This window comes from Bombina bombina, chromosome 4 (assembly GCF_027579735.1).
Source record: "Bombina bombina isolate aBomBom1 chromosome 4, aBomBom1.pri, whole genome shotgun sequence".
NCBI classification, from domain to species: domain Eukaryota; kingdom Metazoa; phylum Chordata; class Amphibia; order Anura; family Bombinatoridae; genus Bombina; species Bombina bombina.
The window spans coordinates 249,641,253-249,659,249 of record NC_069502.1 but is presented as its reverse complement, the minus strand read 5'-3'; the positions used below and the strand labels follow the sequence as shown (position 1 = coordinate 249,659,249).

At 37.5% G+C, this 17,997-nt stretch overlaps 1 protein-coding gene across 3 annotated transcripts in view; it reads left to right on the top strand.

Annotated features, from left to right (window-relative positions):
• ARHGEF4 (Rho guanine nucleotide exchange factor 4) overlaps window positions 1-17,755 on the top strand; it is a 231,385-nt gene extending 213,630 nt beyond the window's left edge. For all 3 annotated transcript variants that reach the window (XM_053709873.1, XM_053709872.1, XM_053709874.1), the window contains 3 exons: window positions 2,006-2,249; window positions 10,565-10,642; window positions 16,628-17,755. In XM_053709873.1, the coding sequence (XP_053565848.1) occupies window positions 2,006-2,249; window positions 10,565-10,642; window positions 16,628-16,785 (480 nt within the window). In that variant the 3' untranslated portion in view covers window positions 16,786-17,755. The remainder of the gene's footprint in view (window positions 1-2,005; window positions 2,250-10,564; window positions 10,643-16,627) is intronic.
• The last annotated feature ends 242 nt before the right edge of the window (window positions 17,756-17,997 follow it).

The window sequence follows — 17,997 nt, the reverse complement described above, 5'->3', positions numbered from 1 at the left end:
GCAACTTGGTGTGAAGAAATCAACTATGGGAGCAATAATTAGAAAATGGAAGACATACAAGACCACTGATAATCTCCCTTGATCTGGGCTCCACGCAAGATCTCACCCCATGGGGTCAAAATGATCACAAGAACTGTGAGCAAACATCCCAGAACCACACGGGGGGACCTAGTGAATGACCTGCAGAGAGCTGGGACCAACGTAACAAAGGTTACCATCAGTAACACACTACGCCGCCAGGGACTCAGATCCTGCAGTGCCAGACGTGTCCCCCTGCTTAAGCCAGTACATGTCCGGGCCCATTTGAAGTATGCTAGAGAGCATTTGGATGATCCAGAAGTGGATTTGGAGTATGTCATATGGTCAGATGAAACCAAAGTAGAACTGTTTGGTAGAAACACAACTTGTCATGTTTGGAGGAGAGAGAACACCCATTTCTCTGCAAAGGGAACAGGACGACTGATCCGTGTACATGAAAGAACGAATGGGGCCATGTATCGTGAGATTTTGAGTGCAAACCTCCTTCCATCAGCAAGGGCATTGAGGATGAAACGTGGCTGGGTCTTTCAGCATGACAATGATGCCAAACACACTATCCGGGCAACGAAGGAGTGGCTTTGTAAGAAGTATTTCAAGGTCCTGGAGTGGCCTAGCCTCCAGATATCAACCCCATAGAAAACCTTTGGAGGGAGTTGAAAGTCTGTGTTGCCCAGCGACAGCCCCAAAACATCACTGCTCTAGAGGAGATCTGCATGCAGGAATGGGCCAACATACCAGCAACAGTGTGTGACAACCTTGTGAAGACTTACAGAAAACGTTTGACCTCTGTCATTGCCAACAAAGGATATATAACAAAGTATTGAGATTAAATTTTGATATTGACCAAATACTTATTTTCCACCATAATTTGCAAATAAATTATTTTCAAATCAGACAATTTGATTGTCTCTCATAGTTGAGATATACCTATGATGAAAATTACAGGCCTCTGTCATCTTCTTAAGTGGGAGAACTTGCACAATTGGTGGCTGACTAAATACTTTTTTCCCCACTGTATATACATACACACACATATATACACACACACATATATACATTCACACACATATACACACACACACACACACACATATATACATACACACACATATATACACACACACACACACATATATTCATACACACACACATATATACATACACACACATATATACATACACACACATATATATATATATAAACATACACACACATATATACATACACACACACATATACATACAAACACATATATACATACACACACACACACACATATATACATACACACACACACATATATACATACGCACACATATACATACACACACACACACATATATAAATACACACACATATATACCTACACATATATACATACACACACATATATACATACACACACACACACACACATAAATACATACACATATATACATACAAACACATATATACATACACACACACACACACACATATATATATATATACATACGAACACATATACATACACACACACACATATATAAATACACACACATATATACCTACACATATATACATGCACACACATAAATACATACACACACATATATACATACACACACAAATATACATACACACACATATATACATACACATATATACATACACACACATATATACATACACACACACATATATACATACACACACATATATACATACGCACACATATACATACACACACATATACATACACACACACACATATATACATACACACACATATATACATACATACACACACATATATACATACATACACACGCATATATACATATACACACACACAGCACAAATGATAGATGGATGAAATGAGATTTTAATTTTTTATTTAACTGCATTTTTGTTTCAATAATTCAGAATCTCCTGCGTGCTTGCTTTTTGTAGATAAAGAGATGCCATTTATTTATTTTATTCTAGGATATCCTGCGACGTGACATTCTGTACTACAAAGGAAATATTAACATGGATGACATGGATGTGATTAACGTTGAGGATGGTAAAGACAAAGATTTCAATATTAATGTGAAAAATGCATTTAAACTGAAAAGCAGATCCTCAGAGGAGATTCATCTTTTCCTTGCAAAAAAGCCAGAGCAGAAGCAGCGATGGTTGCAAGCATTCGATGAGGAAAGGAAGCAGGTTATTTTAGATGAAGAAACAGGTAATGTGAAGCCCGCGTTTTCATAGCGATGCTCTCATTTTGTAATCTTAATTCTGGAACCTTTCATGATTTTTTTTTTTTATTAATTGTTAAAGGGATACTAAACCCAATTTTTTTTCTTTAATGATTCAGATAGAGCATGCAATTTTAAGAAATTTTCTAATTTATTCCTATTATCAATTCTTCTTCATTCTGTTGCTATCTTTATTTAAAAATCAGGAATATAAACCTTAGGAGCAAGCCCATTTTTCGTTGGGCTATGCTTGCTTATTGGTGGCTAAATGTTGCCACCAATAAGCAAGGGTGCTGAACCTAAAATGAGCCAGCTCCTAAGTTTTCCATTTATGATTTTTAAATAAAGATAGCAAGAGAATAAAGTAAAATTGCATGCTCTAGCTGAAAGAAAAAATGTGGGTTTAGTATTCCTTTAAATTTAAAATCTAATATGTGTTGCTACAAATTCCTTGCACAATCATTTTGTTCATGTCTTTCATTAGTGTAGATTAAGGATGACCACTTGTGGCCCTCAGCACTAGTATTTGTGGCCCTAGGGGAAAACTAGAACTGTGAATGTGTGCCATTGAATTTATGGTCAAAGGAAAAAGGGCAACTAAAATATATATGTTTTGAGCACTTCTGTTTGGTATGAAAACAAAAAATGAAGGGGAAAACAACAGATAGAGGGTTCCCTACGACATTGCCTATATCTGGTTCTATAACACAATATTTTTAGGAAATAAATTATTTGTGTGTTCAATATCTATAAATTAATATGCAGTCCTTAAAGGGACATTAAACACTAAATACATGTTAGATAGAATGATGCATTCAAAGAAAAGATTAGTCCATGACTAACATGTAGATGTATTTTTTAAAGTTTCATTAGTTGTTTAAAAAGTGACAAAATAAGTGTAAAGTTTTAGTGTCTATAAAACAATGGGAGCTGCCATGTTGTAACTTGTGTTACCTTCTCTGCTGTGGCCAATTAGGGACAGTTATAAATAGGTCATTAGAGTGTGCAGCCAATGGTTGTGCTGGATTTAACAGTGTTCTGCACTTCCATTTCTAACAGGAACTGAAAAGCTCACAATTTCAGAATGGAATTACAGGCAAAGAGGACAAAATAAATAATGAAAGTATATTGCAGAGTTGTTTTATTATATACAATTTATCATTTTATATTACCATCGCAAAGTGTTTAATGTCCCTTTAAGGCTTCTAAAATGTTGATCTGGCGCCCCCATGTGTTAGGAAGTTGGCCTTCACTGGTGTAAATAACACCATTAGTTGATTTCACTGCATAGGTCTTACTGTTGGAGGGCTGGAGCTCCCATAAGGGTGGCCGCAAAGTGTTTGATTATTGAAAGTTGCTTCTGAAAGGTTTAGATTTGATTACTTCTTGATTGTGAGAAAATTATAATCGCATATGTTAACAGGCACCTGTACTGGCACAATCGCATATGTTATCGAACACCTGTACTGACAAAATCACATATGTTAATGAGTACCTGTACTGACACAATCGCATATGATAATGAGCACCTATAATGACACAATCACATATGTTAACGGGTACCTGTACTGGCACAATCACATATGTTAATGGGTACCTGTACTGACACAATCACATATGTTAACGGGTACCTGTACTGACACAATCACATATGTTAACGGGTACCTGTACTGACACAATCACATATGTTAATGGATACCTGTACTGGCACAATCGCATATGTTAATGGGTACCTGTACTGGCATAATCGCATATGTTAATGGGTATCTGTACTGGCACAATCGCATATGTTAATGGGTACCTGTACTGACACAATCGCATATGTTAATGGGTACCTGTACTGACACAATCGAATATGTTAACGGGCACCTGTACTTACACAATCACATATGTTAACAGGCACCTCTACTGGCACAATCGCATATGTTATCGAACACCTGTACTGACAAAATCACATATGTTAATGGGTACCTGTACTGACACAATCGCATATGATAATGAGCACCTGTACTGACACAATTACATATGTTAATGGGCAACTGTACTGACACAATCACATATGTTAACAGACACCTGTACTGACACAATCACATATGTTAATGGACACCTGTACTGACACAATCACATATGTTAATGGGCACCTGTACTGACACAATCACATATGTTAACAGGCACCTGTACTGACACAATCGCATATGTTAATGGGCACCTTTACTGACACAATCACATATGTTAATAGGCACCTGTACTGACACAGTCAAATATGTTAACAGGCACCTGTACTGACATAATCACATATGTTAATGGAACCTGTACTGGCACAAGCACATATGTTAATGAGCACCTGTACTGACATAATCACATATGTTAACGGGCACCTGTACTGATACAATCACATATGTTAATGGACACCTGTACTGACACAATAACATATGTTAATGAGCACCTATACTGACACAATAACATATGTTAATGAGCACCTGTACTGACACAATAACATATGTTAACGGGCACCTGTACTGACACAATCATATATGTTAACAGGCACCTGTACTGATACAATCACATATGTTAATGGTCACCTGTACTGACACAATCACATATGTTAATGAGCACCTGTACTGGCAAAATCACATATCTTAACAGGCACCTGTACTGACACAATCGCATCTGTTAACCCCTTAATGACCGCAGCACTTTTCCATTTTCTGTCCGTTTGGGACCAAGGCTATTTTTACATTTTTGCGGTGTTTGTGTTTAGCTGTAATTCTCCTCTTACTCATTTACTGTACCCACACATATTATATACCGTTTTTCTCGCCATTAAATGGACTTTCTAAAGATACCATTATTTTCATCATATCTTATAATTTACTATAAAAAAAATTATAAAATATGAGGAAAAATTGAAAAAAAATACACTTTTTCTAACTTTGACCCCCAAAATCTGTTACACATCTACAACCACCAAAAAACACCCATGCTAAATAGTTTCTAAATTTTGTCCTGAGTTTAGAAATACCCAATGTTTACATGTTCTTTGCTTTTTTTGCAAGTTATAGGGCCATAAATACAAATAGCACTTTGATATTTCCAAACCATTTTTTTTTCAAAATTAGCGCTAGTTACATTAGAACACTAATATCTTTCAGGAATCTCTGAATATCCATTGACATGTATATATTTTTTTTTAGTAGACATCCCAAAGTATTGATCTAGGCCAATTTTGGTATATTTCATGCCACCATTTCACCGCAAAATGCGATCAAATAAAAAAAATTGTTCACTTTTTCACAAATTTTTTCACAAACTTTAGGATTCTCACTGAAATTATTTACAAACAGCTTATGCAATTATGGCACAAATGGTTGTAAATTCTTCTCTGGGATCCCCTTTGTTCAGAAATAGCAGACTTATATGGCTTTGGTGTTGCTTTTTGGTAATTAGAATGCCACTAAATGCCACTGCGCACCACACGTGTATTATGCCCAGCAGTGAAGGGGTTAATTAGGGAGCATGTAGGGAGCTTTTTGGGGTAATTTTAGCTTTAGTGTAGTGTAGTAGACAACCCCAAGTATTGATCTAGGCCCATTTTGGTATATTTCATGCCACCATTTCACCGCCAAATGCGATCAAATTAAAAAAAAACGTTAAATTTTTCACAATTTTAGGTTTCTCACTGAAATCATTTACAAACAGCTTGTGCAATTATGGCACAAATGGTTGTAAATGCTTCTCTGGGATCCCCTTTGTTCAGAAATAGCAGACATATATGGCTTTGGCGTTGCTTTTTGGTATTTAGAAGGCCGCTAAATGCCGCTGCGCATCACACGTGTATTATGGCGAGCAGTGAAGGGGTTAATTAGGTAGCTTGTAGGGAGCTTGCAGGGTTAATATCACATTTAGTGTAGAGCTCAGCCTCCCACCTGAAACATCAGACCCCCTGATCCCTCCCAAACAGCTCTCTTCCCTCCCCCACCCCACAATTGTCCCCGCCATCTTAAGTACTGGCAGAAAGTCTGCCAGTACTAAAATAAAAGCTATATTTGTTGTTTTTTTGTGTTTTTAAAAAGCATATTTACATATGCTGCTGTGTACTATCCCCCCCTTAGCCCCCAACCTCACTGATCCCCCCCAAACAGCTCTATAACCCTCCCAATCTAACTTAATATGCGCCATCTTGGGTACTGGCAGCTATCTGCCAGTACCCAGTTTAGAAGAAAATATGGGTTTTTTTATTTTTATTAAAATTTTCTGTAGTGTAGCTTCCCCCCACACAAAACCAACCCCCCACCCCTCCACGATCTATTTTTGTGCTTTTGCACAAACAAGATTTGGCCCTTTTTCCTAGCAATATTTTCCGTAGTGTAGCGGTTCCCACCCGCTCCCGCCCCGTGCACGCGCCCACCCGCCAACCTCCGTGCACGTGCGCGCTCCCGCGCGCCCCCTAACGGCCCCGCCTCCGATCCCGCCCCCCTTGATGGCAGAAGATACACCGATGGCCGCCCACCCGCCTCCCAAGTCGGCTCCCACCCACCAACGATACCTGCCATCGATGTCCGGTGCAGGGAGGGCCACAGAGTGGCTCTCTCTGCATCGGATGGCCATGTAAAGTTATTGCAGGATGCCTCCATATCGAGGCATCACTGCAATAACCGGAAAGCAGCTGGAAGCGAGCAGGATCGCTTCCAGCTGCTTTCCACACCGAGGACATGCAGGGTACGTCCTCAGGCATTAACTGCCTTTTTTTTGAGGACGTACCCTGCACGTCCTCGGTCATTAAGGGGTTAATGAGCACCTGTACTGACACAATCGCATATGTTAATGGGCACCTATACTGACACAATCATATATGTTAACAGGCACCTGTACTGACACAATTACATATGTTAATGGGCACCTGTACTGACACAATCACATATGATAACTGGCACCTGTACTGACACAATCACATATGTTAACAGGCACCTGTACTGACACAATCGCATATGTTAATGGGCACCTGTATTGACACAATCACATATGTTAATGAGCACCTGTACTGGCAAAATCACATATCTTAACAGGCTCCTGTACTGACACAATCGCATCTGTTAATGAGCACCTGTACTGACACAATCGCATATGTTAATGGGCACCTGTACTGACACAATCATATATGTTAACAGGCACCTGTACTGACACAATTACATATGATAATGGGCACCTGTACTGACACAATCACATATGTTAATGGGCACCTGTACTGACACAATCACATATGTTAATGGGTACCTGTACTGGCACAATCGCATATGTTAATGGTCACCTGTACTTACACAATCACTTATGTTAATGGACATCTGTACCAGCACAATCACATATGTTAACGGGCACCTGTACTGACATAATCACATATGTTAATGGGTACCTGTACTGACACAATCGCATATGTTAACAGGCACCTGTACTGACAGAATCGCATATGTTAATGGGTATCTGTACTGACACAATCGCATATGTTAATGGGTACCTGTACTGACACAATCGCATATGTTAACGGGCACCTGTACTGACACAATCACATATGTTAACGGCACCTGTACTGGCACAATCACATATGTTAACCGGCACCTGTACTGACACAATCACTTATGTTAACAGGTACCTGTACTGACACAATCACATATGTTAACCGGCACCTGTACTGGCACAATCACATACGTTAATGAGCACCTGTACTGACACAATCGCATATGTTAATGAGCACCTGTACTTAAACAATCACATATGTTAACGGACACCTGTACTTACACAATCACATATGTTAATGGGTACCTGTACTGACACAATCACATATGTTATTGAGCACCTGTACTGACACAATCACATATGTTAACAGGCACCTGTACTGACACAATCGCATATGTTAACAGGTACCTGTACTGGCACAATCACATATGTTAATGAGCACCTGTACTTACACAATCACATATGTTAATGGGCACCTGTACTGGCACAATCACATATGTTAATGGGCACCTGTACTGGCACAATCACATATGTTAATGAGCACCTGTACTTACACAATCACATATGTTAATGAGCACCTGTACTTACACAATCACATATGTTGACAGGCACCTGTACTGACAGAATCACATACGTTAACGGGCACCTGTACTGACACAATCACATGTGTTAATGGGCACCTGTACTTACACAATCACATATGTTAACAGGCACCTGTACTTACACAATCACATATGTTAATGAGCACCTGTACTGACACAATCACATATGTTAATGAGCACCTGCACTGACATAATCACATATGTTAATGAGCACCTGTACTGACATAATCACATATGTTAACGGGCACCTGTACTGACACAATCACATATGTTAATGACCACCTGTACTGACACAATCACATATGTTAATGGGCACCTGTACTGACACAATCACATATGTTAATGGGCACCTGTACTGACACAATCACATATGTTTATGAGAACCTGTACTGACACAATCACATATGTTAACGGGCACGTGTACTGACACAATCACATATGTTAACAGGCTCTTGTACTGACACAATCACATATGTTAACAGGCACCTGTACTGACACAATCACATATATTAACAGGCACCTGTACTGACACAATCACATATGTTAATAAGCACCTGTACTGGCACAATCGCATATGTTAATGGGCACCTGTACTGGCACAATCACATATGTTAATGAGCACCTGTACTTACACAATCACATATGTTAATGAGCACCTGAACTTACACAATCACACATGTTAATTGACACCTGTACTTACACAATCACATATGTTAATGAGCACCTGTACTTACACAATCACATATGTTAATGAGCACCTGAACTTACACAATCACACATGTTAATTGACACCTGTACTTACACAATCACATATGTTAATTGACACCTGTACTTACACAATCACATATGTTAAAGATCACCTGTACTGACATAATCACATATTTTAATGAGCACCTGTACTGACATAATCACATATGTTAATGAGCACCTGTACTGACATAATCACATATGTTAACGGGCACCTGTACTGGCACAATCACATATGTTAATGAGCACCTGTACTGACACAATCACATATGTTAACGGGCACCTGTACTGACACAATCACATATGTTATTGGGCACCTGTATAGGTCAGACAAACTTACCATATTTAAATATACAGTGTGCATGCCACTGCCTGGAGGAGTGGGAAAAAAGAGGATTTTAACGTTAATTATGGAAAAGCAGACATTATAAATAAGGAATATAAATTGTATTGATTTTTTTTTCCATTTTTAACTTAAAGGGCTATTATACTAAAAAAAAATGATATGCTCTAATTTATTAGAACATGTCATTTTATTTATGCTGACCCTACAACTAAATTCTTTAACCCTGGCCTTGGGGTCTAACACATAGTTAATTTACTGTTTGTGAGCCTCAGAGAACTGTTGGTCCAGAGACTGCCAGTGAGTCAATCAGCAGTATTAGTCACACAGTTGGATCTTGCCACTTCCACTGCTGCTTGGGTAACTTGTTGTTTCTGCTTAGAATAGGCAGTTCTCTTCAGGCTCCTATGCAATACTTTAACTAGGTATTTAATTTGCAGGGGTTAAACCCATAGAGTTGCAGAGCCATGTAATTTTCCCACTATAATGTTGTTAAGATATCTTCTTTTGTTTATTTGAATGTTTAGAAAGAACTGATGTATCTAACACTTATTAGCTATTGATTGTCTGTAAGGGCCCTATTCACTAAAGGTCTCTGGTCTGGCGAGATTATCTAAAAAAACCTTATCAGTACTGCATGGTCTGCATTAAATAATTTGGGGATGGCAAATTTTAGCTTAAGAATTGTTTATGTTGCTTAGTGGATTTCTGGATGTCAATGAGCAACATCTCCATACTAGGGAGGTTATTTTTATATTTGGGCTCTTAGCGTCATCCCACAAAAAAAGGTCTGTACTATCTAGATAGTCTCCCTCATCCCTCCTATTGTCTGACACCTCTGACTACTGTCCCTTGCACTCATTTTGCTCTATACAAAATCACAGTTTGGGGAAATGACATCTACATTTATAAATATATCTTAGAAGACTGATTGATTAGTTGGGTTAACCAATCAGGTTAAAAAGAAGGATCAGTTTATACATGGTCAGAATTTTAGTTTTCTCTTAATTACATCTATAAAAGTTGTAATATTATATTAATTTCTTTTTTTTATTCATATAACTGAGTTAGATATAACAAATATATGTTTTCTTGGTAGGTTTTCGGATAAGTGAAATCAGAAAGAAACAGGCAATGGTCAATGCAAATAAACCTCAGCAGACAGGAAAGCCTAAAGGTGAGTGTTGCACTTTTTTTTTTTAGCAATTCTAACAATATTCCAAACAGTCGGCTAGATTACGAGTTTTGCATTAGCCGGTCCTAACGCTGCTTTTCAATGGGACTTGCATAGCGCCGGTATTACGAGTCTGCCAAATAGTGAGCGGTAGATCCTCTCCTGTCAAGACTGGTACCGCATTTTAAAGTCAGTAGTTAAGAGTTTTACACTATAACGCCGTAGCATAAAACTCTTAACTAAAGTGCTAAAAAGTACACTAACACCCATAAACTACCTATTAACCCCTAAACCGAGGCCCTCCCACATCACAAACACTGAAAGAAAATTTTTAACCCCCTAATATGCCGAACCGGACATCGCCGCCACTATAATAAATATATTAACCCCTAAACCGCCGCACTCCCGCCTCACAAACACTAGTTAAATATTATTAACCCCTAATTTGCCATCCCTAACATTGCCGCCACCTACCTACATTTATTAACCCCTAATCTGAAGCCCCCAATGTCGCCGCCACTATATTAAATTTATTAACCCCAAAATCTAAGTCTAACCCTAACCCTAACACCCCCTAACTTAAATATAATTAAAATAAATCAAAATAAATATTCCTATCATTAACTAAATTATTCCTATTTAAAACTCAATACTTGTAAAATAAACCCTAAACTAGCTACAATATTACTAATAGTTACATTGTAGCTATCTTAGGATTTATTTTTATTTTACAGCCAAGTTTGTATTTATTTTAACTAGGTAGAATAGTTACTAAATAGTTATTAACTATTTATTAACTACCTAGCAAAAATAAATACAAAAGTACCTGTAAAATAAAACCTAACCTAAGTTACAATTACACCTAACACTACATTATAATTAAATAAATAAACTAAATTAAATTAGCTTAAGTACAAAAAAACAAACACTAAATTACAGAAAATAATAAACAAATTACAGAAATTTAAACTAATTACACCTAATCTTATAGCCCTATTAAAATAAAAAAGCCCCCCAAAGTTAAAAAAACCCTAGCCTAAACTAAACTACCAATAGCCCTTAAAAGGGCCTTTTGGGGGGCATTGCCCCAAAGTAATCAGCTCTTTTACCTGTAAAAAAAAAATACAAACAACCCCCCCCAACAGTAAAACCCACCACCCACACAACCAACCCCCCAAATGAAATACTAGCTAAAAAAATTAAGCTCCCCATTGCCCTGAAAAGGGCATTTGGATGGGCATTGCCATTAAAAGGGCAGTTAGCTCTTTTGCAAGCCCAAACCCTTAATCTAAAAAATCAACCCACCCAATGCACCCTTAAAAAACCTAACACTAACCCCCTGAAGATTGACTTACTGGGAGACGTCTTCATCCAAGCCGGGTAAAGGGGTCCTCCAGACGGTCAGAAATCTTCATCCAAGCCGGGCAGAAGTGGTCCTCCAGATGGGCAGAAGTCTTCATCCAGATGGCATCTTCTATCTTCATTCATCCGGCGTGGAGCGGCTCCATCTTCAAGACATCCGACGCGGAGCATCCTCTTCTTCTGACGACTAAAACAGAATGAAGGTACCTTTAAGTGACGTCATCCAAGATGGCATCCCTTAGATTCCGATTGACTGATAGAATTCTATCAGCCAATCGGAATTAAGGTTGAAAAAATCATGTTGGCTGATGCAATCAGCCAATAGGATTTAAGTTCAATCCTTTTGGCTGATCCTATCAGCCAATAGGATTGAGCTCATATTCTATTGGCTGATTGGAATATTTATTTCGATTTCTTTTAATTATATCTAAGTTAAGTTCGGGGGTGTTAGGTTTAGGGTTAGAGTTAGGTTTAGGGGTTAATAACTTTGATATAGTGGCAGCGACGTTGGGGGCGGCAGATTAGGGGTTAATAAATGTAGGTATGTGGCGGCGATGTTAGGGCCGGCAGATTAGGGGTTATTAATATTTAACTAATGTTTGCGAGGCGGGAATGCGGCGGTTTAGGGGTTAATATGTTTATTATAGTGGGGGCGGGAGATTAGGGGTTAATAAGTGTAGGTAGGTGGCGGCGACATTGGGGCGGCAGAGTAGGGGTTAATAAATATAATGTAGGGTTGGGCGATGTTGGGGGCAGCAGATTAGGGGTTCATAAGTATAATGTAGGTGGCGCGCGGTGTCGGGAGCGACAGATTAGGGGTTAATAAGAATAATGCAGTGATGGTGTCAGTGATGTCGGGGGCAGCAGATTAGGGGTTAATAAGTGTAAGATTAGGGGTGTTTAGACTCGGGGTTCATGTTAGGGTGTTAGGTGTAGACATAAAATGTATTTCCCCATAGGAATCAATGGGGCTGCGTTAAGGAGTTTTACGCTGCTTTTTTGCAGGTGTTAGACTTTTTTCAGCTGGCTCTCCCTGTTGATTCCTATGGGGAAATCGTGCACGAGCACGTTACACCAGCTCACCGCTGACTTAAGCAGCGCTGGTATTGGAGTGCAGTAATGACCAAAATTTTGCTCAATGCTCACTTCTTGTCTTTTAACGACGGGTTTGTAAAAACTCGTAATACCAGCGCTGCATGTAAGTGAGCGTTGAGTGAAAACTGCTCGTTAGCACCGCATAGCCTCTAACACAAAACTCGTAATCTGGGCCAGTGTTAACACTTGTGGAATTCTTCAGAATTATATATTATTAATTTCTGTAACCTTTGTAGTGCGGTATGAGTTTTCTGCGAGTGATATGGTCTTTTTGAAATCAGTTTCCATTGCGCAGGTATTAAAAGTTTAGAAAAATTGTGATTAAGCACGCGCATTCGCCTTTTACTCAACAATCTTTTCCGTTCACGAGTAGTAGTTATCAGTTTTCCGCAACATAAATATTTCCTGAATAACTTCAAAAATTCATTACAAAGTACAGTTACACTCATATTTCACATATAGATCTTGAGATATCTAGATATATATATACATATCTCGCTAGAAATAGATATATCAGTCCAAAAATCTTCACATATATAGAGAAATATTTATTTACAATTAAATAGAACATATTCCGTTAAGAAAACATTCTCCCAATATGAAATATTCGCATTTTCATGTACACTTTTCGAGGAGAATACGTCATGTGCTTTGCGCAACAGACATTTTTTTTTTTCCTTGTTTTTTTTTTTCTATTTTTCTTGTCCATTGACTTCTATGGGGGGAATACCTGAATGCGCACGCAATGTGGCTTTTTGGATTACGCGGGTTAACGCCTGTGCAAAATAAGTTATTTTGCAATTTGTAATACTTGCGCAACCCCAATGAGAAAAAAACCTTAACCCGCTCAGTGTTTTTGCAACTGCGAAAAAACTTGTAATCTTGCCCAAAGTTTGCTTAGAGAGAGAGCAAAACGTTGTATTGTATTGGTGATGACTCAATTTACATAATAAAAGCTACTGTCGGCTATCTGAACAACTACACAGTTTAAATGCAGTTGCATATAGCATATTTAGATATGCTTCACATGCACATTAAAACCTATTACTGAAAACAATGATAGCTATGCATTCTTGCTAATAAAAGTGTATTTCAAAAATGCTTCTATTCAAAATATAATTGTACTTATGTGCATTTTAATATGGGATCAAATGTCCCTTTTAAAGGGACATGACAACCAACATTTTTTTTCATGGTTCAGATATCGCATACAATTTTAAACAATTTTCCAGTTTACTTCTATTATGAAACTTGCTTTGTTCTCTTGTTATGCTTCATTGAAGAGCTTCTATGCACTTCAGGAAGCTAGCTAAACACATCTGGTGAACCAATGAAAAGAGGCAATTATGTGTAGACACCAATCAGCAGATAGCTCCCGGTAGCGCATTGCTGCTCCTAAGACTACCTAGGTATGTCAAGAAAATAAAGCAAATCCAACAACATACATTAGAAAGTTGTTTAAGTTTATATTCATAGTGCTGACCACCCTCTTTTATCTTCATATGATCCACAAGGGTCTTATCATGTCTCCTCATCTGAATTTCTCTGAAAACTCTTTTACATGCATGCGAACTGCAAGAGTCCTTACATGCCCCCTATTACAGGGACATATATGTGCAGACACCAATCAGCAGCTAGCTCCGAGCCTATCTAGATATGCTTTTCAAGAAAGGATACAAAGAGTATGAAGCAAATTAGATAAGAGAAGTAAATTGGAAAGTTGTTTAAAATTGTAAGCTCTATCTAAATCATGAAAGAAAAATGTGTGGGTTTCAGGTCTAGCTGGACTTATTAGACCATCATACACAAAGAGAGATAAAAGTGCAAAAAAAGAACAAAGATGGTCAGCTCCAAAGCAGTGATGGGAGCTAATTGAACACGTCTGGTGGGCCAATGACAAGAGGCATCTGTGCATAGTCACCTATCACCAGCTATCTCTCAGTAATGAATTTCTGCTCGTGAGCATATCTAGATATGCCCAGGAGAATTTCATTTTGACTTTCATGTCCCTCCAACTGAGTGGTGGGTACATAAAACAAAACCCTTAAATCTTTTATGTCCCAACAGCTGTAACATTCTAACAAATTAACTAATCCTTACACACACTGCAGTTGTGCTTGCTATGAACAAGGTCATATCAGTTACAAAGATAAATGTATCTTATAAATGATTACAACAGGACAATGAGACACTATATATATATATATAGCATTGTCTAACTGTCTAATATAATGCAGTCTTGCAAGTGTTCAAATAGGTTAAAGGGACCTGAAACCCCATTTTTTCTGTCATGATTTAGATAGAACATGCAATTCTATTTACTTTTATTATCTAATTAGTTTTGTTCTCTTTGTATCTTTTGTTGAATAGCATACCTTGGTAGACTCAGAAGCAGCAATGCACTTCTGGGCGCTAGCTGTCGATTGGTGGCTACATGTATAGGCTTCTTGTTATTGGCCCAATGTTTTCAGCTAGCTTCCAGTAGTGCGTTGCTGTTCATTCAACAAAGGATACCAAAAGAATAAAGCTGATTTTATAATAGGAGTACATTTGAATGTTAACAATTGTATGGTCTATCTGAATCATGAAAGAAACATGCATGCTCCTGAGCTCACCTATGATTACTCTTTAGTAAAGATACCAAGAGAACTAAGCAAAATTGGTAATAGAAGTATAGTTTAAAATGTCATGCTCTATCCCATCCATATAAGTTTAATTTTGACTTTACTGTCCCATTAATGTTTGCCACATTTAAACCCATCTTAAAATCAAGTTTACAGTCATGATAAATACACCAAAGGGTGAATTCATTAGTGTGAATTTTATAAACTGGGCCACATTTTGACTTCTGTATGATGCATCCTTTTAGGATCCAGTGGACCAAAAGGTAGTATACCTCTTACCCAAACTTTCTGAAGTAGTTTGTTCTTCCATCCATTACTATCTGGATACAATTGTGAAGTTAATCCAGAAGTCACTTCCAGTGATGATATTTTGCATCCGCTTTTTGTAAACCATATAGCCAATCTCATCATGTGGTATGCTTCTATTAATTATGTTTATCCAATAGAGCCACAATGTTTGAGTTTAAAATCCCTATAAACTGCTAAACGTAAATATTATTTGTTTTTTAGTTACAACTCATAAAAATCACAGATAGGGAAAAAATAATTTCCCTCCCTGTACTAGACATGAGAGCCTAGCACATTGCCTTCATCTCACGCTGTTGGGGAATATTCCTTTCGCCAGCCTGGCTTTTCCATCTTCCATCATTTGTCATCACAGTTGTCAGAAAGGTTTACTTTCAATTTGTAATATGCGCACAAGTTAACACGGGCGCGATATAGCAGTATCTAGCACGCCAACGTTAGTGCGCCACTTGTAATGTAGCCCACAATGTATAAATACTGAGAACCTGAATGTTAGTATGTCACCTGTTTCAACAACTAATTTCCTCCCGCACTCACATTTAGTTTCAGAAGTGCGGAAGAGGCTTTTGACTTTACTAACTCTGTACATTTTGTTGTCCAGCTGTTAATAGGACATACTATGATTTCTGGATGAGACAGAAGCATCCCACACTGCCGGCCAACCTCCCACAGCAACAAGTCTTCATGCTAGCAGAGCCCAAACGTAAGCCCTCCAACTTCTGGCAGAATATCAGCCGTCTGACTCCTTTCAGAAAATAACAGCATTGTGTTTCACTCTTGCACCCTGTACAAAGAACGCACTTTACCCTCAGTTGACTAAGTGCCCGTGCCTGGAACTCAGAATTTCCCTTTGTAAAGTCTGGCACTGGCTGGTACATTATTCTATATTTATTTTTTTTTTTTAAAAACAGAGTTGTACATTTTACCATTTTTGTTGCTGCCTTTGCTATGGTCAGGTGACCCCTTTCGAAACTGTAATTTCTCTAATGCAAAATTATTTTACCACGTATTTTCCAGACAAATCTGTTGTAGTGTATAGAGAATCATTCAATACATTATGTAATGTCTGTATCTAACACACAGTATGTTTTGAACATAATACTAATGTCTTTGAAGCCTACTTTTTTAAGATGAGACATTATTGTGTTCTATGGATTGTGAGAAATATCAAAGACATTAGTTTTTAACCATTTGTTATACTTTTTTTTAAACATGCTATGATAAGAGCCAGTGTGGTGATACAGTGCCAATCAAGATAACAATTTATTAAAACTTGGTTTAGTTTTATGAAATACAGTATATAATAAAATAATGTGCCTATATGAACTCCACTGCTGCTAAAGATGTACATATGACATTGCATTTGAAATAAGTGTGAGTACTATAACTGTATCTGCATTTATTTTGTTTTAGCAGTGGGGGTGATTGCTAATTTTCTTTTCCTTAAAATATCTCTGCAGTGTTTTCTACCCATGACAATGTATTTTTTTTTATTTTTTTATTTATGTTAAAATAGTGAAATGTATTGTAAAAAAAATATTTGTTACAAGTCAGTACATATAAATACAATTGATTTTTTTTTAATGTTCTGTTTCGGAGGGAAAAAAAAGTATGAAATAAAATTGCCTTATGGTAGTACACAATTTTACAGTCATATGAAATCTGTGCTATTTTTAACATTAATGTTGGTTACGTTTGCTTAAATAAATTGAATACACCATATAAAATATTTTGTCATTTGAAACAGAATGGAGTCTTTTTTTCCTGTTTGTTTATATTACATAGTTATTTCATTATGTTTATGCTGCTCTGTAAAAAAAAAAATACACTGACAATATCTGTATATTTTGTAAGCTCGTAATCAATACATATCTCTGTGTGTGTGTGTGTGTATATACATACACAGTGCTCAGCATAAATGAGTACACCCCATCAGATTTGTCAGAAAACCTTTACTTACCTTTCAGAAAC